This window comes from Crotalus tigris, unplaced genomic scaffold (genome assembly GCF_016545835.1).
Source record: "Crotalus tigris isolate CLP2741 ecotype Arizona unplaced genomic scaffold, ASM1654583v1 scf7180000017987.690289119674:8195010, whole genome shotgun sequence".
Taxonomy (NCBI): domain Eukaryota; kingdom Metazoa; phylum Chordata; class Lepidosauria; order Squamata; family Viperidae; genus Crotalus; species Crotalus tigris.
In genome coordinates, this window is record NW_024096758.1 from 5,804,117 (window position 1) to 5,828,482 (window position 24,366).

The following is a 24,366-nucleotide window of genomic DNA, read 5'->3' on the forward strand; positions in this document are numbered from 1 at the left end:
TCTCACACACACACACACACCTATAATAAAGATAAAAAAGGATATATGCAGTGTTATCTTCATTTTAGATATCAAAAGGGTTTTGCGGCTCCCGGTGTTTTGTTTTTGGTGGGAAACGGGTTCAAGTGGCTCTTTGAGTGTTTTGGGTTGCCTACCCCTGACGTAGGGGAACAGTTATGGCCTTATTCCAGTTATCAGAGATAGATGCATTTTTCACATACTTGTTAAGCAAATTATATTGACACCCCATAAGTAAAACATCATTAATTGTATTATATCTTCAGCTATACCTTCTGAAACCAAGGCTTTATTGTTTTTTAAAAATCTCATAATATTTATGATTTGATTTTGATTAACTGTTTCTCTGGATACTAGCCTTTACATATTCCCTTTGATTCCAGTCTTCAATATATTGCTATCATCCTAAATATTTTTTTCCATTATTTTTAATTCCCTTGATTCTATTTTAGATCATCTTTTCACCTACTTTCAAAAGTTTTTTTTTAAATTTACATAAAAATTATTCCACATTTTCTTTGCCTTTTTTAATCTTAAAATTCCTTACTTCAACTATATTTTTCACAACTGTTCTCTCTGTATACATTATATAGTATTTCTTTGTCCTCATTTTTCTGTAGCAATGTCTTACATTCAGTTTTTTTCCCTCATTCAGTCTTTCATTTCATTTCCCAATCATATTTTTTCTGTGGTACTTCATAATATAATTCTATTCACTCTTTTCTGAGCAGCTTTCACATTACCATTCCTTATATCCCCTTTCATTAATTCAAAAAAAGATGCATAATGCACAACAAAGCCTTAATAACTTAATAGCTGGTGTTAGAGAGCACTGTGCGTGGGTTACAAGACCAATATGTTTCCGAATCCAAAGAAAAATGAGGGAGCAAAAAACATTTTTACATTCCCATTATTTCTTTATGGCAAAAAAACACTTAGAACTTTTTAAGTTTTGCTCTGTCATTCTGATGAAATGTTCAGATTAGGCTGTTTTGATCCATGTTTATTATATTTCTTTTCCCTCATTCCACATACATTAAGAACTGTTACCTATGATTTGTTCAGCTGGAAGTGAAACTTATTTCATTTTTAAGGTTGGGAACATACATAAAATGCACTATTGAAAAATTCAAGGAAAATGGAAGTTGAAGATATCCTTCAGCATTAGCCACCAAACTGATCTTTGAGAAAAACCTGTGAATTCATGTTATTCCACAAAAAACACATACTGTTTGAACTATAGATAGTCCTCAACTTACAACCATTTATAATCGAAGTTATGATGGTGCTGAAAAGTGACTAGTCCTCACACTTATGACCATTGCAGTGCCCCCCCCGGATCATATGATAAAATTTTGGGTGCTTGCAACCTGCAAGTATTGATAACAGTCACTGTGTCCCATAGTTATGTGATCACCATTTGAGACCTTCCCAGGGACTTCTGACAAGTAATGTCAGTGGGGGAAGCCAGATTTATTTAATCTCTGTGCGATTCACTGAATCTTTTATTCTTCATCCTGGTGTTTTCCTACAGACACAGGGTCTGGTTTTCCGATCAATGAATACCATTTTATGGGAACAAATGCAGCAACTGCGTCCAACCAGATAATTTTAATGTCCATGTTAATTGAGCCCTGTCACCTCTGCTTTGGTCTTCTGCAGGGGAATTGCCATCAGTGCTAAAGTGCTAGGTGGTATAGGCAACAGTGTGAGCATGCAACTAAGCATTTTTCTGCATCTCTAAGCATTTTCCTACATTTTCTGCTACTGGTGCTACATCCATGATTTGCTTAATGACTGTGGCAAAAAAAAATATATTGTAAAATCCGATGCAACTGACTTAATGATATCGCTTAGCAAGAGATTTCAGTCCCAATTGTGATTGTAAGTCGAAGACTATCTGTACTATTACAATCTTTAGTTCACTTGCCAATTCACCTCCCAGTGCCTGAAACAATCCACTATTAACCTAAACACAAAAGACCGTTTTAGTGACCATCTGGTCTCCACAAAAAAAGCAGAGCCTTATATTGTAGTCTTTTTACCATTATTCTATATTGAACAGTAACAAACTAAAAATGATAGCTTTAAAGTGTGAACCTGCTTTGTTGGGCCTATCAATTCCATGTGATTTATTGACTTTTTCTTGTTTGAAAGCAGTTCTTATACATCAGAATGAACAGACACATGTATTAAGCACTCTACTCGTGGATCCCAGTAAGTCTGGAATTCTGGCTTAACACGACGTGACAATATCATTAGTTTCCTTCTTTCAGCTAGCTTTATGGCTTTCAGCTCTCCAGATTATTTTGCAGGCAGAATTGAAACTGATAATCAGATAGCAGAGATGTTGAGATACACTACAGTTAAGATCAGAATTTTATTTGTAATACAAATCTTTGTTATATTAACTGTGTGTGTGTGTGTGTGTGTGTGTGTGTGTATGTGCAGGTGCGTACAAATAATTGGGTTCTATATGATGGAAATTATGCACTTGAACAGTTCCTTCATAATCAAATGTTACATTTACTTTGTCATTTATAATCTTTAGAATCCATTTAAACAAATGAAAACCAGTACAAAAAAGGAAAGTCTTCAAGACCTTTTAACTGACCTTACAAGATTTGTTCATGGAAATAGTTTAAGTCATTTACGGCTCTCTGTGTCACAAAACTCCAAACTAATGATCCAAAGCCCCCAAGCTGCAGAGAATGGGGAGAGCTCCCATTTTGTCAAAAGGAAAAGACGGAAGACCCAAGAAATGTATTAAATATAGCACTAAAGAGCTACATTCCCTGCAGAAGTCTAGCAGGCTGGGAAGATTTTTTGCTACATGTCTTACTGGCCAGAAACTTTAAAAAAAACTGTTTCCTGCATTGGAAGAAGCGGGAACAGGGGAAGCTGTCCAGATAAAAGTTTATCACTTACCCATCAAGATAAGAGAGTCAAAGAAACAATACAACTTAGGGGATACAGAGGAGACTATATCATGACAGCAATAATGACAAAACATATGCACACCTCCAGTAACAGGGCTATGATTCACCAAAAACTAATCTTTACTTCACTTCTCATCTCCAAAGGCCTTATGCATAGACTTTTATTGGATGCTATGTCGAGATCCATTGATCTATTTTATACACACACACACGTGGATGCACGTGCGCACGCACATACACACTATATATATAATGCGCATATATATATATATATATATATATATATATATATATATAACACACATATATACATATATACACACACAGTATATATATATATATAATGCATTCTGTATATATAAAACCACAATAGTAGCTATTACTGTAACCAACAACAAAACTGCCACAAATAGATGTGTTTGTGTCTGTATATATGTGTGTATGTGTACACACATACATACATATATTAATAGTCCCAGTGAGCATTATACACATGGGTATTCTTTTTAAGTTATTTTTCCATAATAAACAAAAAGTACCATTTAGGATTTCATCTGTTCATTTTATGTAAGAAATTTCTCTCCAATATAGAAAACCAATTTTGATGGAATCACATTCAGGAAATGCTGACACTAACAGAGAGAACATTTTCATTGTCCTTTCTTGGATTTACATTCATGGTCATTCTGGACAAGGAGAAGCAGAAGCAGAGCCAGCCCCAACGGCTAACCAGAGAAAAACCAGAAAGGCAAAGGTGATCAACCAAGAAAGTTCTGTATCATTTGTAGAGTATCAGAATCTTGTTTCCATCTTAATGGAAAGATACAAGTCTTCTACAAATCTTGACGGCTTCTTAACAGGAACACACACACACACACACACACACACACACACACAGAGTCTGCTAAAGTCACCTCTGCCATGCAAGGACATCTCACACTAGAGATTCCTTGAAACATGGATTGGATGCTTGGCAGAGGAAGGCTCCTGGGCCCAGGCCGGACAGTCAGTTTGGAGCTAAAGAACAGTCTCCAAGGATGCACTAAAAGCCATCATGATTCTGTGTCTGAGCCTGAGCTGCTCTCTTGACTAATTTCAATCTGCAGCGATGGCAAGTTATCAAGTCGGCTTTTCTTCTGACGTGACTGTTCTTTTTCTTTAATGAGGGCCCCCCATGCCCGCTGGAGCTCAGAGTCGTCATCTTCTGGTGATACTGATGGTTTTTCTGCTCTCTCTGGGACTTTTTCCTGCGTCTTTGATGAAGATCCCAAACGTGTCCGTAGATTTGCTGTCATTGTACAAAGAGAAGAACGTGGTAAGAATTGTATGCAGAGAAAAAGCATGCTGTCAAACAGGCATTAAGTCTTCAATGACACAATCCAAAATAGGATTTTACAATTACAATGTATTCTGAACAGTAAGAATCAAGTATTGGGCATACATATCTCTTCTCCTGGGGTAATACCTCGTGTACTTTGTATCTCAGCCTACAGCTGTTAAAGACTTCCAGAGTGGTTTACATAGTATCCATCATTTTTTACATCTTTCTCTCCCTATCCTTACATATCATTACATATTATTAATTCCTGCCTAAGTCATTGATAACCTATTTTTTTTGCCACCTTCCACTTTTATTTACCACTGCGAGAACTTTAGGATCAGAGCTTTTCATTCTGTATTTCATTCCAGACAAAGTGGCAAAATGCCACACAGCGAAGATAGTGCTAAAACAGGGAAAGCAAATGGGTATTACTATCCCCAGAATCGCTCTCTGCAGAGCCAAATGTTGGTAAATGAAATATTTTAACCATTCCTTTTGAGCAATATTAACCCCAGGGCTCTCACCCATAAGCATAGACACCGACACTCATTCTATTTGTGTGTCTGGTTTGGTATGGTATAGAAAATACTATTTTTTTTCAGCCAGAATTGTTTTATTTAAATCCAAATAGCTAAGGAAGCCTAAGGAATCTGAATAGCCAAGAAAACCTAAGGAATCCAAATTGCCAAGGAAGCAAATGACTCTAAGTGTGTGGTTTTTCCAAAGTTTTCAATGAATGATCTGATGCACAGAATTAGTAACTTCAGCCATATTGTTTTTATAAACTTTCTTCTTGAGATAGATTCATTTATTGTACAAAATTAATTCAACATACTCTAATCTTCCGGAGAATCGAAAACACTTTATAGGTAATCCTCAACTTACAACCATTTGTTTAGTGACCATTCAAAATTATGATAGTGCTGAAAAGTGATTTACAATCAGTCCTTGACTGTCACAGCATCCCTGCAGTTGAAGAAACAGTGACCGTCTCAATTAGCATCAGAGTTCAGCAGAGATTTCAATCTATGCTTCCCAGATCATTGCACAATAATGAAGCTACTGCATGATATTACTTCCCATGCTGTCTACCGCAACAGAGAGTTCCTTATGATTTTTATATATATAAAAAGAAACTAGTGCTGAATTACACACTTTGTTTACATCTTTTGGCCATCATTGCTTCTAAAAGCATCAGAAAAGTTGACCGACAGAACACTGCACAGAACTGACCAGATTTCTTCTCTCTGGTATCTGAATAAAGGCCTTTCCCTTCTTGCCTGGGGATCCCTAGACGACTATGAACATCAGACATAGGCTCACGATGAGATGAAGAGATGCTGCTAGGCTGAGGAACTTCTGGTGAATGTGGCCTCTTGCCAAGCCTCTGTCGGACATCTGGAAACAATATGTGGATAATCATGCATTTAATTTTACTCTGCTTACTAACACTCATCATCGCAATGAATAATCTGAATATAAGCATCATTATTAAGCTGAGTATACCAGTGGTAGTACATGATCCAAGAGCCCGATGGGAAGACTGGGGGTGTGGATGGGGATGAATGTGTACATGCACATGCAGTATCAGGAGGGTGAATGATCTGAAAGTTCTTAACAGTGGGCCAAATCAACAATGCCATCGCAGGGGCATCGAGCACCTGAAAAATTTCCATGTTGTTCATCCTATTTATTCTGAATTATACAAGTAATACAATGTTACAAAACAGGTCCTCCAAAGCTGAAGTAAGTTGGGATAATCAACAGCAAAGAATCCTTTACCTGATTTCACAGAGCTCAGGGGCTGTTGCAGGCTAGGACTCCCATGCCTTTTTTCTTCCAACAGCAGCCTCACATCAGTAACTTTCTCTGAGGCTCCTTTGCTTCCAATACGATTCTTGATATTGTTGGAAGTGACACTGTCTGCTCTCATTGAATTTCTACATTAAAAAAAAAAAATCTTGCATGAATCAGAATGGAAACTGCAAGCTCTACAAACTCCATCAGAACACCTTTTTGTGTAAAAGGTGTGTGGTTTAATGAGAATAGGTAAATCTGTACTTCAAAATCAAGGTTCCAGTTGTTCTGGAGTGAGAAAGTGCTCCAACCTCTGTTCTGTTGAACATCTCAAAGCCAAGAAAAGATCACCCTGAGGCTAGCCAGAGAAGACTAAATATTAGCATGAGCAAATATTTCCCAAATGTGCTCATCAATGTGAGTGGAAAGGAGCCCCAGCACCTTTTTATCTTTTGAATTTAATATTTTTCCTAATTTGATTTACCCTCAAATAGTTTCTGATTTATCTATTATAATCCTGTGGTCAGTTACATTGCAATTGCTTCATTTATTCTGCTTTAAATTTATTTTATTTCATGTCTGTTTTTTCGTATCACCAGTGTGCCTCATACTTAGTTTGAACCAATTTTCTTCTTTTATGCAATCTTAATTTGATGGTCAAATCTCATCAGCTCAACTAAGTAATCTAGGATTACTTAATCTAGGAGCTTTCTCAATGTAAACCAGCCTTACCTAATGCTCTTCAACTGGGATTCTACTTCATCGGCATACATAGTCATTTTCATGCTTTTCTTGGGGGAAGGAGTAGAGATCATTTTCAGCTCAAGATCATAGTCCATTTCATCAGAATCAGATTCGCTAGCACTGGACCGCCGAGCACTCCGTTCACGAGACTGCTTGTAAGCCTGAAGTTCATCTCTGTATTCCACAACTACACGATCATCCTCATCCATATACTGATCATCATCTTGGTCCTCCTCCTCTTCTTCCTCAATTGGTTCTTCAGGAACATTTACTAATCCTGGAAAGCAAGAAAGATCTTTCTAAAAAGGCTAAAACCGAACTCACCATTCTATGTGTGAAAATGGTTGGATACAAAAAACAAAAGCCTTTCATTAGGTGGTATGTGGAGTACCTGCAAAGGAAACCAAAAAATAATTCAGTAAATGTTTTGCTGGTTTAGTGTACTTCCTCTTTCCAAAATGACTTCTACTGATGCCTAAGCACATTAGAAATCTATTTTGCTAATTCCCGTTAAAGAATTGCATGTTCCCTGTATGTATCATGAATTATGATCATAAATAACAGCTTGTCTATTACATCAGTAATGATTGTAGCAATAGACTACCTTCTAATGAAGAGGAAAGAATATAAGATAACCTCTATTGTCATTTTTCTGAATACACAATGGCATATATCAAAATGAAATTCTGATGCCCACTCTCAAAAGAAAAAATGCCATCCACCAAACAATGTCACCATCCCAAAGATAACAGTAATACAACAACACCAGCAGCATCCAAAAGTACCAAGTTATACAAAAATGACAACATAACTTACATACATATTAATCACAGTCCATTTTGAATATATAATGGAAAAAAAGAGCCTTGAGAGTTAACAAGGTGGATACTATTTACTACAAAGCTATTTCAGAGTTTAGTTGTTTTCTTCAGGTAGCACGAAGCCTCCTCCCAGAAGGCAACAATGAAAACTGGTAATGGAGAGGATGTGTAAAGTCCCTGACAATATTGTGGACCCTGGTCAAGCAATGCTTATATGCCACGTGCTGGATAGAAGGAAATGAACTTCCAATAATCTTTTCCGTCATCCTCACTAGTCTATACACAGCCTTCCAGTCCAAAGCAGTAATACTTCCAAACCAAACAGTAATACATATGACAGGATATTCTCAATCATCCCTTTATAGAAAATGATAAGGAAGATGTGTCTTCTCATACGACGCAGAAAATGCAGGCGCTGCAATGCTCATTTCACCAGTGTCTCACTGTTGAGAGACCAAGCTAACCTACTTGTTAGCTGCACCACAATAAACTTAATACAGTACTCCTAACCACCCCCACAGTTGAATTATTAATACACAGAGGTATGTATCGCTGTGCCTGACTTTTCTGAAATCAATGATTTTTGTTTTGTTTTTCCCTACATTTAGAAGCAAATTGTTCTTATTACACTGGTTCATTGAACCCTCTTCCTATAAGCATCATCGTCATCCTGAATGAAGCCCACTAAACCTCACAATATGGTTGGTAGCAAACTTTGCACAACATCATGAGTCATCAGGGTGAACAATAGTGGACTTGGGACACAGCCCTGAGGAAAACCTGGGCTAAAGAAATGGTGCTAGAAATATTAGTCCCAATTCGCACGTACTGGGGCCGATCAGTGCAAAAAAATCAAGAATCCAATTGCACAAAGGAGTACTAAAGCCTAAGAGGCCCAGTTTCTTTGCAAAATGTGAAGGAATGATCATATTAAATACCAAATTAAAGTTGACAAACAGCATTCGCACATGAGTGTTTCTTTCCTCTAAGTGTGCCAAACTCAGATGGGGAACAGCGGAATTAGCATCCTCGTGGAGTGATTCACCCAGTAAGCAAACTGAAGTAAGTCAAATGCTGGAGGGAGGCTGGATACAATATAGTCCTTTATCAGCCTTTCAAAGCATTTCATCATGATGGACGTTAAGTGCAACCAAACAATAATCATTAAGACTTACGACTGTACAGTTTTTAGGCACTGGCAAAATAATTCCAGTCTTAAAATATGAAGGGACCAGTGCCTGCTACAATGAAAGCTTAAAAATATCTGTAAGAACACAGGCCAACTCATCTGCACGCTCCCTAAGAACTCGCCCAGGGATATTATCCAGGCTTGCCGCTTTCCAAATGTTAACTTTCTGCAATGTCCTCCAGACCGAAGTAACATCAAACCTAAGCACTTGCTCATTAGGTTGAGGCAGAGCTTTCCTCGCAAAGGTGCTATTTGATACATAAAATCATAAACAAACCAGCAACATAAGAAACTATAGGGAAGAAAAAACCCAGGATAAATTTTTTAAAAAGGTTTCTCAAATGAACATTCACTTAAATTCCAAAATAATTTTTTACTTTGCAGATAAAGATGAGCTCTCATCTGTCATTAATTCTTGATAGGAAAGGCTCTGAAATCATCACCTAGGTCAGGGGTAGGCAACCTTGGCTCTTTTATGACTCATGGACTTCAACTCCCAGAATTCCTGAGCCAGCCATGCTTGCTCAGGAATTCTGGGAGTTGAAATCCACGAGTCATAAAAGAGCCAAGGTTGCCTGCCCAACCTAGGTAAACAACTCATACTTAACTCCAGAAAATATCATGAACATTACTAACCCACAGATGTCATTGGACACTTATTGAATTACAATGACCATTACTATTTATTCCATCCAAGTGTCAGAGTGGCTATGGGGAATCAGATCATTTCTGCCCAATATGGTTCACCTCCTCAACTAAGAAAAGTCTTATTTTATTTTAACCATTATGAATGAGTGGACAAAATATACAGTTCTCTGGGTCACTGTTGCTCCTTTATTTGTTAATAAATAGGTGTTTAATATACTGAGCATTCATTTTGACACAGAGCAGCATAAATAGTAATAGCAGCCTCTTGGATGAAAGCAACTTTTACCAGGTAGAATAAGATGTCAGAAATACGGAACAGGTCACTCTCCTGAAAACATTAACTGATGGTATTTGAAAATCAAGAAGCAGGAATCAAAGACACACTACTGGAAACCTTTGCTCTTATTTTAATAATTTCTAGAAGCCAGTCCATGGTATCTTTTCTGATTATAAGCTAAGCTTCTCTGTTTACTGTTATTGTGATATTTGGATTATGGCATTTATGAATGGTTTGATTTCATAATTTTAGAAATACTTGCAGATTTCCAGATAGTTCCCCATCCAAGTAATAATTGGGTCTGACTGAATATTTTTTGTCAAGATCAGCTAGTTGAGGTGACATTCTTTATGGACATTTTCTTAGAAACCTTAAAAAAGAGCTTAAAGTGCAAGATTAGTCACGAGATGTCAGTATAAAGATCTCAGTGAAGTTTCTGTAGAATAAAGTTTGTTCCCTAGTTGTGGTATTTTAGTTTGCTCATACATGTCATTTGCATGTGCAAATTCTTGGCTGTTTTGGTTTTGCAAGAACCAATTCTAAAGGTTGAAACAATTAGTTTTATCTGAGTTTGGGGCTGAATGATGACGCCAACTCTTGCCTTAAAATATTTATCTAGTGTTTTTTTTCCTATTTGTGTTATTTGCTCCATACGATTACTTCGATTCTTAAACTATCTTGGCCTATATTCCAGGAATAACACTTTCTGTTGCTTTTAGAGAGGAATGAAGGCACAGTCCCAAAACCCAGTTTTTCCTTCCTATTTTGATTTCACAATGCTATTCTGTAATACAGATAACTGTTTTTACTGGAGAGCCCATATACCGTATATGCCGGCGTATAAGGCGACTTCCGCGAGCGCTAAAATTGGCGCCAAAGACGGGAGTCGTCTTATACGCCGGGTCGTCTTATACGCCGGAAATACTGGTAGTTTCCGGTGTATAAGACGACGTTCTAGGAATGCGGCCCGGCGATAAAGACGGGGGTCGTCTTATACGCCGGGTCACCTTGTACGCCGGCATATACGGTACATGCAAAATTAGGTAATGAAGCCTTTATGTCAGAAAAAAAATACACATACACACATATTCATACACCAGTTTTATATACATACTCCAGTTTTATAATGTACAACAGACCAACTGTAGTTATAATTTGCTTGCATTACAAAAATGTTTTCACTTACCTGAATGATGTTTATAAGGGGGCGTCAGACCATCATCATCCCCAATGAGAGTTCTTTTTTTAATTACATCCCGGTGAAGTCGGCGTGAATGATATCTTCGCTTCCTGCAAAGACAAGGAAGATTTGCAGCTATCACGTGCACCAACATAAGCTTTTCCTATAATCTTTCACTAAAAACTGGGCTTATTATAGACAATTTAGATATAACCAGTGAATTTTTGCTGAGGGATGATTTGGTTGTGCCTTCCTCCATTTGCAAATGACCCAGAAAAATGATGAACTTTCATTTTCTCTTTTGTCACTACCATGACAAAATAAAATGAAGCTTGGTTATGGCTATAGTTCAGTGTTCTGAGATTCCAGCAAGCATCCTAATGGGCCATATGAACCAGACCACTGTGTTATAACATAGTTTACATTTCTTCAACATAACTGTATTTTATTAATCCAGGATTAGCTTTAGCACATTGTGTCAACTATCACAACCAAGAAGCCTGTTTTTCCCCTAATGGTTAACCCATCCCCTGATATACATATTAACTTAGTCTTGCAGATATGTTGGCAATTTTTCAAACTACAACTTAAAATTATATGGAGTCTAGGAAAGTATTCTAGATATTTCCTGCATTCAAGAGCATTCCTATTTCCAGTATTCCTGAGTATTTATTTCTTGTGCTGTCTGCTGCAGTTCTTCTACTTGTAATGTCTTCTTGTAATCAAGCATGTACCTAATTCCACACCCCAAGAATATAGTAAGATGGGCCTGGACTAAAGACCGCCCTAATATATCCAGTGCATTAACTGATGCTGCTATAGAGAATGAAGAGCATACTGAGAAGATACTTCCCATACATCTTCCTAGCCTGACAGACATAGGAGATGTGGGAAATGAAAGGTACTTTCAAATGAAGGAATCAAGCTAACACAATAGCTCATATTTTGGATAATACAATTTCCAAGGGGTATCTCTTCCCAGCTCACCATGAGTTGCTCAAGATGCCTTTCATGCCTCCATAATTAGGATTTCCATATTTCATGTAATATTGGCTTCTCCTGGCAGCTCCAAGCTCCTTCTTGTCATCTGTAAGAGTAGCACAAATGCTAATTGGATACAGGAACATTCTACACTAGTGGAACTATGGAACCAATCACAAATTTTTTCCATAGTGGGAATCAATTTCAATGGCTAAAATGTAACCCTAATGCTTTTTAATGTGGATTTTGTTTTTGTTTTTTAACTCAAAACAAAAGGGTTAATTCTGTAGAGGCTTACTATCTAAATATGAGTGTTATTTCACTAAAAATATTTTAAAATGCAACAAATAGAAAAAAAAATCACAATCACATTTCATTGCTGTGGCTTCATGCAGTTCACAGAAAGCTGATACCTGATCTATAGCCTATGAATCTGAGAGTGGAAAGCATTAGGAAAGATTAAAAGATGAGATGAAAACCTACACAGATAAAACTTTTTCTGATACATTTGGTGACTCTTAAGAGATGGGCTTCTCTTCAGTAGCATCTTTGTTATGCAGAGCCTTCCAGAGAGGATCACTTGGCACCCAGATTTTCACCACTCCAGCAACACATTACATATTATTACCAAGGTTTTTTTTTTTTTACAGATTTACAAATACTTTTAATTCTTTTGAAATTTCTGTGAAATTTTTGGTTAATTACTGTATAGATGGGAAATAGCTAATTCATTTTATTTCAAGGTTCATGAAAGATTTCTGTAGACCAAGGGTGTCAAACTGCTGGCCCGTGAGCCGGACGCACCATCTGGAAGCTTCACTCACCCCATTGCCAGCAATGGCAAAACCGTCCCGATACATTACGCGATGTCACGTGACATCGTGAGTTTGACTTGTCTGCTGTAGACCATAACACCAAGACAAACTGAGCCGTAACTATGCACTGCATTGCAATGGACTCTTTGTATAGGTCAAGCTCTTTACCTCTGGTGGCAAATCTCATGAAGAGCTTGTTGCCTTTGGCCAGCTTACTGGCTGGACGAAGGTCATTACGCAAAAGGGAATCTTCTTCCACTTGGGATAAAGTGTCCAGCTGTAGAAAAAAAAAACCCACAAAGGTATTGTTCTAGTTCAATTCAAGATATCTCAGCTTGAAGAAACCAGCCCAGTTTTTGATTTTGCTTTCAGATTTTTTCATTCAGTTCAATCAAATTACAAGATGACATATATGTCTTTGAGAAGAGCACAAAGCTCAGCTCAGCTTAATGGGCCTGTTATTGGTCTAATATGCAGCCAACCACAGTTACTATGTTATAATTTCATTTTATTTGAGCTTATCAATGAAACTTACCCCCCCCCCATGGCAAATTAGATTGTAGATACTCATTAGTCATATTCTGCTATTTCATTTCAGCTTTCCCTATTATGGACCCTCTTCAGGTACGCAGAACATCTCCCAGAAGCAGCTAGCATGGTAACTGCTAAGAATGCTAGGAAGACCATACATCTAGACAATGCTCAAGTTGTGGAGGACTATATAGGTAATCTGTTCCTTGATTTTGGTTTCTTTTTTTGGTTCTTATTCAAACAGACTTGGTCACAGCCCAAACATACTACACTAACCTCTATATCACTTGGATGATCATCTTCTACCTCACCTTCTTCCGTTTCTTCATCTGAGTTTTCCTCCTCTTTTTCTAAAATAAACAAAAATATATTTTACAATAATTACTTTGTCTATACCTAGTAAATGAATGGAACGCAGCTGGCCCTTTTGCACTCCAATATTGACTCTCCAGGTTCCCAGCACTAAAGCCATGTAGGACTCAGAAAAGGAAGAAGATGAAGATGAGCCTCAAGATGAACACAAAATGAGCCACACTTCTTATGAAAGAAATACATTTTCTACCTAGTACCAAGTAGCTCAGGGACAGAGAACCTGGCTCACATGCAGATTATCCCAGTATCAGTCCAAAGCATTCAAGGTTACAACTTTTCAGGGAGTAATGCCATTGGCATTATTACTTGGCTTGAAACGTGGAAGAGCATAGGAAACACTCTTGCATTAGGGAAAGCCATTACTTTAGTCAAGGACTGCCTAACTATTTGCTGTATCTGAGCAACCAAAAATTGGAGATAAACCGGATGTAGTCTTTCCATATCTTTCTAGTATAATCAGAATTGAATCTAAAAACTTTTGTATACAAAATGGGTTCCACTAATTAAGTATAGTTCTTTCTACAGCAGACAATACAGGTACTCCTTGACTTACAACCACAACTGAGCCCACAATTTCTGTTATTGAGACATTTGTTAAGTGAGCTTTGCCCCATTTTATGACCTTTCTTGCCACAGTTAAGTGAATTACTGCAATTGTTTAGTTAGTAACACTTTGTCGTTTAATGAATCTGACTTCCCCACTGACTTGTCAGAAGGTTATAAAGTGATCACATGACCCCAGAACACTTCAATCATTATAAATATGAGTCAGTTGCCAAATGCCTGAATTCTGATCACGACCATGGGGATGCTGCAATGGTTGTGTGAAAAACCGTCCTGTGTCATTTTTTTCAATGCTGTTGAAACTGTCACTAAATGAACTGTTGTAAGTCAAGGACTACCTGTACAAGCTCAGCCAAACCAATAGTCCACCTCAATAGAGTGTCATGTCACAAACTTATAAAAAATACTCAGGAGAGCCAAATAAAAATATTTAATTATAAAAATAAGGAGTTGAACCAAAAGCAAAAAGATAAAAATGGAATAAAGGCTTAAGTCTGATTAGCACTAAGGGCCTGAAACTGAGTTAATTCTTCTGAACATGCCTACCGTTTCACATGTTCAGTCTCCTTTATTATGATCAATAGTTTTCTTGAAAATCCTTTTCAGTCTTGTTACCTACGATCTTTTCACACAGGTGATGAAATATAGATGAAATATACGTACAACATTTAGAGGTAGAAGCTGATACTATGATCTCTGCAAGCAAAACTATCACTGGAACTACAGAAGTGATTTCAGCAGTGAATTTCAGAATTCCACTTAACACCAATTAACATGTGCCTAGATGTACCATACAAAATCCAAAGTCCTGTGGCTAAGGAAGAAAATGACTTTTACCTTTCTTTGTGGATTCTTCTATTTTTTTACAGTTTTCTTGGGATTTTATTTTTGCCTCACCAGGCATAGAACTCATGTTGATAAGTGCTCGTGTTGCTGTTACTTCATCAAGCCAAACAACATTGCCTCAAAAGAAAGAAAAAAATTCAGTTAGTGCCCAAACTACAAACACATAATGAAAAATGCAATAATCTGTCTCACGTGTAGGAGAAATGTCATAAGGAAAAACTCTTCTATTCCCACTATACTTTTAACAGAAAATAAAGATGATAATCCCCATAGAATAATCTTTCTGCTTAAAATAAACAGTACTTACAAGATGTGTCATCCAGCCACTCAATGTGAGCAGGGGGATATTCCTTGAAATAGGCAAAAATATCCTGGGTGCTCATTTCATCAACACCATAAATATATATGGTATCTAGTCGCAATTTGGGAATGGCTAAAAGAAATTCAAAATCTAGTCTAAGTGTCAGCAACTAACAAAAGAAAAAAAAGGCAAGCAAAACAAAAAAAATCAGGCAACAATGCAAATAAATCAGCTTTCCATCACTTTTTTGTAGGTTCAAGAAAGCACAGTTCAAAAAAGGAAGAAAGGCTGCTTTGTCCCATTATCAGATTTATCTAGATCAGTGGTGGCGAACCTATGGCACGGGTGCCAGAGATGGCACTCAGAGCCCTCTCTGTGAGCATGTGCGCCGTTGCCCCAGTCCTAGGCTTTTAGCTGGGTTTTATAAAACCTTTTCACTTTAGGCCTCTGCCGCCCTGTGCAAAAAAAAAAGTTCAATCAGTCAATTTCAACTTCTCGCAGGAAAAAAAAGATCTTGCAAAGTTGGAATTGACTGATTGAACTTTTTAGTCCCACCCAGTCTGCCGTTACCACCGCAGCCATGCCCAGCCAATGGGCCACATCCACCCGGCACTCGACGATGCATAAGTGGGTTTTAGGTTGCAGTTTGGACACTCAGTCTCTAAGAGGTTCACCATCACTGATCTAGATGAAAAACCTGGAAAAGGATTCCTTTCATTCCCTTTTCCATAGTCCATCTTGGAATTCTTTCCCTAATGTAGGCATAACAAGGTTAAAGGAGTGATAGGGGGTCATCATTCTTTTGAAAACAGTAAATAATGCACATTGTAAAAATCTATTCAGATTTATATCTGAATAGATTTTTACAATGTGCATTATTCACTGTTTTCAAAAGAATGATGACCCCCCCTTTAAATTCAACAATATTTGTTCTCATTTAAAGATCACAGGAACCATAGTTGCATAAGAAGACTTTAGCTTTTTCAATGTGAGCATATTTCCACGTAAAATTATATGTCCTGAAGTTCACTTCCGATATCTTCCACTATTATACCATCCTAGATGGACTAATGATTTGACTCAGTACATAGCAGATAACTATGTACTAAAATAAACATTTACCCACCTATTGTGTCAGACTTGCCTCAGCTTGAACCTCTAAATAAGAATGATCCGTAACTCCATTTACTGAGAAAGGTATAGTTTACTAGAAGTCAAGTGAATTACAGTAATGCATAGCCAGAAATGAATATCCCAAAATCCCCAAGTCTAACTTTTCCCTCCCTCAGTTGCCTCCCATGTCATATCAAACTCAGAGGAGATGCTTTCTGAACAGTCACTTCAGGCATAGGTTTGGTATGCAGCTGCATTTGGTTCCCAGCCGGTTGTCCTTGAAGTCTATCTCAGAAAGATACAGTGAAGTTTTGTTTCCCCAAGCATCCCACCTACCATCCAGCACCCCCACCCCACCCCCAGTTCATGGCAACTGATTCTGAATGGTTGAAAAGTGCAAACATGAGGTGGCAGCCAACATACTGTTTCTACACAAAGTGCTTGATTCCCAAACTACTAGCATCACTGCTCTACTCTACTAATTCATTTGCTGAAATTAAAAAATGAAACATTTGGATTCTTTCCTCATCTATACAAAGCTATCCACTGAAAAATACACTCATTACGGAAGATCAGTTGTGCATTTCATCCAACCTGAAAGACCAAAACACCAAGTTTTACAAAGCCCAGAACAAATGGGAAGATTTACTTGTTTACAGAGCACACAGTTCTCAGTACCTTTCTTCATCATATCTCGATCCAGTGTTACATTTCTTTGAGCAACATTGATTTCTCCACGAAAATGAAAACGTTTTGCTCTCTGCTCCTTCTTCTCAATCGCTTCCTACAAAAAGGAAAAAAATAGGTGATTGAATATCCAAGTGACTGGTAGTAACAGCAGATATCTGCTTTGCAAAAAACAGAAAAGACATTCATATGTATTAAAACCTAAATTCATTTTTTGTGCTACTCTGCAGTATTACAACATTACCTGTATGGAATAGCAGCAGAAATTATGGTCTGATGCTTTATGCAGTATAACTGGAAAAACAACTTGCTCCTTCTATCAAGTCTCCATGTGATGCAGAAACATTTGGCTCTCCCTGACAGAAGGGAATGATGCAATTGGGAAATAAAATCCAGGCCACCATTAAAAAAGCTTCTCAATAAATTTAGACAGCTACAATTTTTCATGTTCACAGCAGGAACTTCCCATTTAAGAAAAATATGCAGAAGCCCAATTGTTTCAGGATACAAAATCTTCCCATAAATTGCTTCTTGCAATAAAATATCAACTGTATTCAATAGCCTTCCTACAACTGGGGATGAGTCCAGCGTGCCATAGCCCAATCTCTGCAAATAACTATAGAATAATTAATCAGAGAAGCTGATGATAGATGACAGGAAAAATCAACCATTTCCCAGGCATACTGAGACCACGTTCTTGTGTCAAATGTTATTTCAATTATTTGAATTGTCACAGTCCCATTTAAATATTGTTTGTATTGGGGAATGAAAATATATTTCTTCAGGCTCAGAGTTATGTATGGAGATCAGTCAACTATGAAGGGAAGCTCACACTGAGAGATTCTAGAGAAAAAAAATAATGAAAACTATTACATTTGCCATTATATACTTATTAAAGAACAGATAATTTACACAATTGCAAATAACAGATTACTTGGATCCTGCCAACAACCCTTATTTTTAAAGGTGGAAGGTCATGCTGTAGAGATATGCCTATATACTGAAATGGATTGAAACTCACATAATATATATACATATAACAATATGTATACATGTACATCAATGAATCTGAAATTTGACATTTTCCAGGTTTCCAAAATGAATGAAAAGCACATCACTGTACGTAAATACCTTTGAAGTCACATCTATTCCAGTGATAAAGCTCCCAGCTTTGTTTTCATATCTTCGGCTAGTATCCTGAAATAAAACAATCATTAATATAATTATTGAACAAAGTGCCTTTCTGTAGGGTAGTGTCCCCAATTAACGATGAAAGTTATAATATACTTTCCTAATCTGAAGTTCTCCTAGAAACTCTGCTTCAACCTTTTGTCATCTCCCAATTCCCAAAAATCCAAATCAATTTATTAACAAGGGCCATCCAAGCTAAAAAACATTTCAGTTGCTCTTTCTTGTTTTTCTGAGGCTTCCTGCTAAATTTAAACTGATGTACCTGTTTTTTTGAAGCCCAAAGTAAAGGACTGGTAAATTTCTACCATTCCTCACCAGCCTCCAAAAGAGCATTGCCACCTATGAGAAAGCCGCCATCTCCATCATGTCCTCCATGAGCCCATGAAGCATCCTAAAGAAATCTCCTCAGCTACACTGCATTGTCTGTGAAATGACGAAGCCCAAGTTAAGTAAGTTCATAATACTCCCTTTTTAGTGCAAACCTGCCAAATCTTGGGAAAGCTTCTATCTGGGGCCAGGCAGCCATGCAAACAGTCTGAGGCAGAAGGAGAAACGAGGGAAGAAAGCAAAGATCTTTTAAATCAAGGCTGCATTGCCTATTTGTCAACATCCGCGTATCTCGGTAACTCCATTCATCCGGATACAGCGAATTCAGTCTCTTTGGTCATGGAAATGCAGTCTACACATGCGCAAAGAATGCCCTGTTTTTTAAGCCTCGAATCCCAATTTATGTGTCTAAAGGCCTCCGGAAGCGGCGGATTGTGATCCCTCCACCCGGCCCGTTCCCCAGGCTCCGTTACCGGCAGCAACTCCCTCAGCGAGCGCCCCACCGGCACGGCTAGTTCCTCTGCGGATGCCGTAGCTATCTGAGGCGAGGTGGTAGCGGGAGCTCCGGTCTGAAGCAACAACTCGCCCTCCTCCACTTCCATGGGCTCCGGCTCGGTCGCCTTCACCGAAATACGGAGGCCCCGTACAGCCGCCATCGTCCCACAGGCCCCGCTGCCGCCGAAGGAGGGCGAGACCGGAAACAGGAAAAGTGAAGGCGGAAGTCATAAAGATACGTTGATCGGCTGTGCAGAGCGCCACTCAAGGGAAGGTGCTGCGCCCATCAGAGGGCGGTCTGTGGAGGCGACTTGAGAAATTATCGTTCGCACCGCCTCGGAAGATGGGTTTTGTTGTTATCCCGCCTCGCCGTTGCCGGAAAATAGGAAAAAGTACCTTTTTAGGTTAGGTGAACCTGATTATTATTAGTGTTCTCAATTCGCGCAATATATTGAAACGTAAACTGAGCAAATAGAATTTCCAACAGCATGTTAAGCTACACATACACGTCTGTTAATCCTATACATAATTTATATGTGAATGACCCAACTAGATATTTAATTAACTTATTTAAGCGCATTACATCAACCTAGTCATCGTTTGCAATCACGTGACATCCAATCATCAAATTCCAAACTGCTTCAACAAAAGTATGTAATGATTATGTTGCTGTGCAGGTTCAACATCCTCTCTCCTCCCCTTTCTAGCCTCAAATGACAGAGTCAACTTAATTATCACTGCCAATATTCAAGAACCTTCAAGTCAGTTTCTAGCACCCTGTCCTAGAAAGGAATATAGACCAGACTTGTTAAGTGGAGTCCACCTACAATATCTTCCAAACTGACAAATGTTCAAGGAAGCAGCAATGCTGGCAGCAAGTGGCTGTCACTGGCAACACTCAGAAGTAGCCTGTGAAGTAGATAAAATAGCATAGGAGTAGACAAAATTGTCACTTGAAATAAAAACATAAAGAGGGCCATATAAAACTCCTTTTCAGCAGAAGTAGCAGAGAATCAGTAATGCATTCATTTGGAACAGAACTAGCAATGTCATAGGTGGCAGAACTCATTTCTCAGGAGAATGATCAATGCCAATTGTAATTGTGACTTGCTTACAGAGTTAGTATTTTGCTAGCTGTACAATTCTGGGAATGGCAATCCCAATGCATTTAAGAGAGCCCCAGGTTGTAGAAAATTCTGCACAACAGTGGTTCTGGATGGGTGGGATTCAGTGCTTGACTAAGGTGATACAAGTCACGAGTCATGAAAACTTTAAAACTTTAGGGCTTACTGCAAATTATAAATAGAATAACTACATGCCATAAACATACAAATGTTTTCAGAAACAGTGGTCTTTTCATTTTTATCACAGTGAGATTCAAGTTCTTTGACAACATGATTGTTGGGACTTAAGATATGAAAAGAGGTTCAGTTACATTGGGACTGAAATTATATCATTAATTTGTTTCTGATTTTGCAGATGGCTCGAATGTTTAATAAACTGGGACAAAATGTGGAGTATTCTTGAAGGTTTTCAAATGTGGTTGAATGGCTCCTTTCAAAGGTTGCCAAATGTGGGCTGCAATGATCCAGATGATCACTGGATGGCCACAAAGAGGATTTTTTGAGCAGTCTTGTTTTTTATAGTCTAGATCTGGTAACCCTAATTAAGAGCAACAAATTTCTTATTGACAGTGTTTTTCTTTACCTTAAATGCATGATGGAATGATTTTGTTTTGAAATATCCAGCTCTCTCTTGGTAAAAGAAAGTGTCTGCTCCAATTGCTGCTCTGGGTTTTCTTAGAAAGGGGAATAGGCCACGCAGCTGGGACTTGCATCTGCTGGACCGTCTACTCATAGACATTTGTCTGGCTCTTGTCCTTGGCTCCATCCCAGATTTCTGAGCTCTAGGCTAGGAAATGTTTGTCCCTCTTTCTCATTCCCCTCCCGATTGAAACGTTTTTAGCACGATATTTTAAGACTGTATGGTGATACGGCCAAGCTGCTGCTGCTGCTCCTCTCAATAGAAATGTCACCTCTTTACTTGACTCCTTGCTACTGGGGACATGATTAGAATTGGGTGAAATGGCCTTTCAAGCTGGCAAGTGCTTTGTCTTTTGGGATATGCCTTCAACGATGATGTTTGTTCAATTGGGCTTGAGGCTGGCCTAGTCTGGAGACCTCTACCCTCTTCCTTTTGAAAAATCTGCTGTGGCTCCAGTGCAGACTTTACATTCTTCGCCCTTCCCCATAGCAATTTATGAAACCTTTATGCTACTTTCATCGTTTATATGTACACTCGTACACACGACCTCTCACTCCCCCTTTTCATCTTGGCATGTAGACTTTCCTTTCTTTATTTGCTTTGGAGAGATACCAGTGCGTACACTAAAATCCCATTTTCCAGGAAGCCTTCTGTTTTACTTCTCTGTAAAACAAGGGAGAGGGAGAGATCCCCTCACTTCATCATGTTTGCCATGTTTTCTTTATTTTTTATTTTAATTTCTTTGCTTGAGAGTTGTGAGTCAGAGTCATTGAGAGTTGGGCAGTACACAAGTTTTATTATTACATCATCATCATTATCATCATCATCATCATCCCCTGCCCATTCCGTATAACCCTCATGAGAGCACCCAACAGACACTATTTTTCACTAGGCAGCCTTGTATATCCCTTTGCTAAAATTATTTTTTCTATCTCCAGATTTCTTCTTTATTTTGCATTCCCTCTCTCTTTCCTTCCTCTTTCCCAGTGGATACTCTTTATGTCTTACATAGTCCTTCACATTTTGAGGATGAACATCACCTGATATTGCCAATCAGAGGAGATGCATCAGACCATTTCATTATGAAATTAATGAAATTAAAGCAATACAAACAATAAAACTGCAGAGATAAATTGCAGCACTGTTGTGGAAGGATGGCTATATTAATCTATGGTTATGAAAACTAGAAAGAGTCTGGTAGCATCTTTTGAGACTAAACATGTTAAAAGGCATAAGCTTTCACTCATTTCATCAAATGCATGGAGTGGCTTAACTACATTGGGATGAAATGGGGAGGGGGAAGGTGGGAATACAGAGTGATTATGAAGGTTGTATGGAGGTCAAATTATAGGTTTATTATCAATTAACAATTGTAATATGTTAAAAGCCAGCTGAATTGATTCATGCTTTCTGAGTTACCTATGAAACCTTTCGATATGTGTAAGCTCAGGTAGCTCATGCTCAGTTGTGCTGATTTGGTTTGTTTGTTCTAAATTGTAAGTTTGAGATCTGTAATAGAGTTCTGGGAGGTTAAAATATCCTGTTATTACTTGTTTTAAATGCCGATATCAGTTGTATGCCCATTAATTCTTTTGCACAAAATCCAACCTGTATGTCCTAACAGAATCCTGAGAGGTTTTGCTAGCAGATGACAACATATGTCACATTAGAGCAGTTTCCTTCATTACCTAAAACTGCTTATCAGAAAATCTTATCAAACTTTGAGGACTGGTGTACTTGAGAACTATCTACATTATAAAAACAGTATCATTGAATAATCTTTATGTCATTTCAACAAGTTCTCATTGGTAATATAATCAATTACCATCTTAAAAGTAATACTTTGGGAGATTTCTGAATATATTTTAGTACACATGGCAATCTTTAAGTCAATTTAAATAGGGTTTAGGGTTACCTGCCTGAGCAGGGGGTTGGACTTGATGACCTCTAAGGTCCCTTCCAACTTTTTATTATTATTATTATTATTATTATTATTATTATTATTATTATCCCTGTTGTGAAGGATAATGGGTTCATGTGTTGTTACTCAAAGAAAAAACACTTTTACCCAGTTCTGAGTAATTTATGCAGACTGCAGAAGCCTTGCATTAGAGCAGGGGTGTCAAACTGCTGGCCCGCGGACCGGTTGCATCATGCGGAGGCCGCTCCCACTCCAGCTCTGGCAGTGCAAAAAAAGTCACGACACGTCATGTGATATGGCGAGTTTGACACCTGTGCTTTAGAGGAAGAACATGTTAAGGCACCTCTAGCCTGGTGTGGAAAATTGTTGGAGCATATGATGGTGATGTTGGGGTAAATATGGGCAAAGTACGCATTTGGGCTTGTTCCAGGGTTTGTTTCTCATATTAACATATCCTGTTGTTTCTGGTTATTTATGAGAATCTACTTCTGGCTGACTGGCTGTCTATATGCAAGTATGGGTCTGCTACCAAATGCTGGGCTGTTGTTTATAGCTTATTAATAATGTGTTGTGCGAACTATAAGCTATGGCTGATCACTAGTGGTAATCTGGGGTTCTGTTTCTAAGATCTGTTTTTTAACTGGCCCTCCTGGGAAAATGATCTGGCTCTATTCATTTATATATTGATTTCTCTGGATGAATAGATCAGTCTTTTAAATGCCTAATTTAATTTCATCAGATGAACATCCTTGTCAGAACAAATACAATTGCAACAAAGATCCTTACTATAGACCAGTGTTTCCCAATCTTGACAATTTTAAGGCATGTGGACTTCAACTCCCAGAATTCCACAGCCAGCTTTGCTGGCTGTGGAATTCTGGGAGTTGAAGTCCACATGCCTTAAAATTGTCAAGATTGGGAAACACTGCTATAGACCAGTGATGGCGAACCTTTTAGAGACTGAGTGCCCAAACTGCAACCCAAAACCCACTTATGCATCGTTGAGTGCCGGGTGGGTGTGGCCCATTGGGTGGCTGTGGCCCATTGGGTGGGTGTGGCCCATTGGGTGGGCGTGGCTGTGGAGGTAAAGGCAGACTGGGTGGGACTAAAAAGTTCAATCAATCAATTCCAACTTTGCAAGATCTTTTTTTTCCTGCAAGAAGTTAAAATTGACATTGATTGAACTTTTTTTTTTTTGCACATGGCGGCGGAAGCCTAAAGCGAAAAGATTTTATAAAACCCAGCTGAAGGCCTAGGACTGGGTGACAGCGCATGCCCACAGAGAGGGCTCTAAGTGCTGCCTCTAGCACCCGTGCCATAGGTTCGCCACCACTGCTACAGACAATAATGTTTTGTTATTAGACTCTATTTCCCTTCCTCATGCTGGGATGGGGTCTGAGGATGTGTCTCATTCAGTTCCCTCACAAGTCTTTCCTCTCTGCCCCCATGCCTGCTTCATCCCCAGCCACAGATGCCTGCAGCGGAGCCTTCCTTTCCATTAACCACCCTTCCTCTTCAATAAAT

General features: G+C 38.4%; 1 protein-coding gene and 2 long non-coding RNA genes across 9 annotated transcripts in view; 1 reads left to right on the top strand and 2 right to left on the bottom strand.

Annotated features, from left to right (window-relative positions):
- Positions 1–19,403, bottom strand: NCBP3 (nuclear cap binding subunit 3). 7 transcript variants are annotated; one of them, XR_005557032.1, is made up of 15 exons: positions 19,136–19,403; positions 18,818–18,870; positions 18,276–18,341; positions 17,136–17,241; positions 15,351–15,476; positions 15,035–15,160; positions 13,538–13,611; positions 12,899–13,007; positions 11,922–12,021; positions 10,941–11,044; positions 6,808–7,096; positions 6,061–6,218; positions 5,512–5,676; positions 3,822–4,245; positions 1–20 (listed from the first exon to the last, which is right to left on the bottom strand). XR_005557032.1 is itself a non-coding variant. In XM_039346166.1 (14 exons), the coding sequence occupies exons 1-14, from the start codon at positions 19,386–19,388 to the stop codon at positions 4,010–4,012; spliced, it is 1,965 nt and encodes a 654-aa protein (XP_039202100.1). In that variant the 5' UTR covers positions 19,389–19,403; the 3' UTR covers positions 2,525–4,009. The 7 variants fall into 7 exon arrangements, 6 of the variants coding, with proteins under 6 accessions (XP_039202100.1, XP_039202106.1, XP_039202107.1 ...); XM_039346166.1 differs by lacking the exon at positions 1–20 and having other exon boundaries at positions 2,525–4,245; XM_039346172.1 differs by lacking the exons at positions 1–20; positions 18,818–18,870 and adding an exon at positions 17,389–17,500 and having other exon boundaries at positions 2,525–4,245; positions 19,136–19,194.
- Positions 8,971–10,933, bottom strand: LOC120309195. Its single transcript, XR_005557034.1, has 2 exons — positions 9,427–10,933; positions 8,971–9,292 (listed from the first exon to the last, which is right to left on the bottom strand). It is a non-coding gene; the product is annotated as an uncharacterized LOC120309195 (long non-coding RNA).
- The window catches only part of LOC120309194, a 12,027-nt gene continuing 7,057 nt past the window's right edge, over positions 19,397–24,366 (top strand). Inside the window, exon 1 of the long non-coding RNA XR_005557033.1 lies at positions 19,397–19,561. This is a non-coding gene — a long non-coding RNA (uncharacterized LOC120309194). The remainder of the gene's footprint in view (positions 19,562–24,366) is intronic.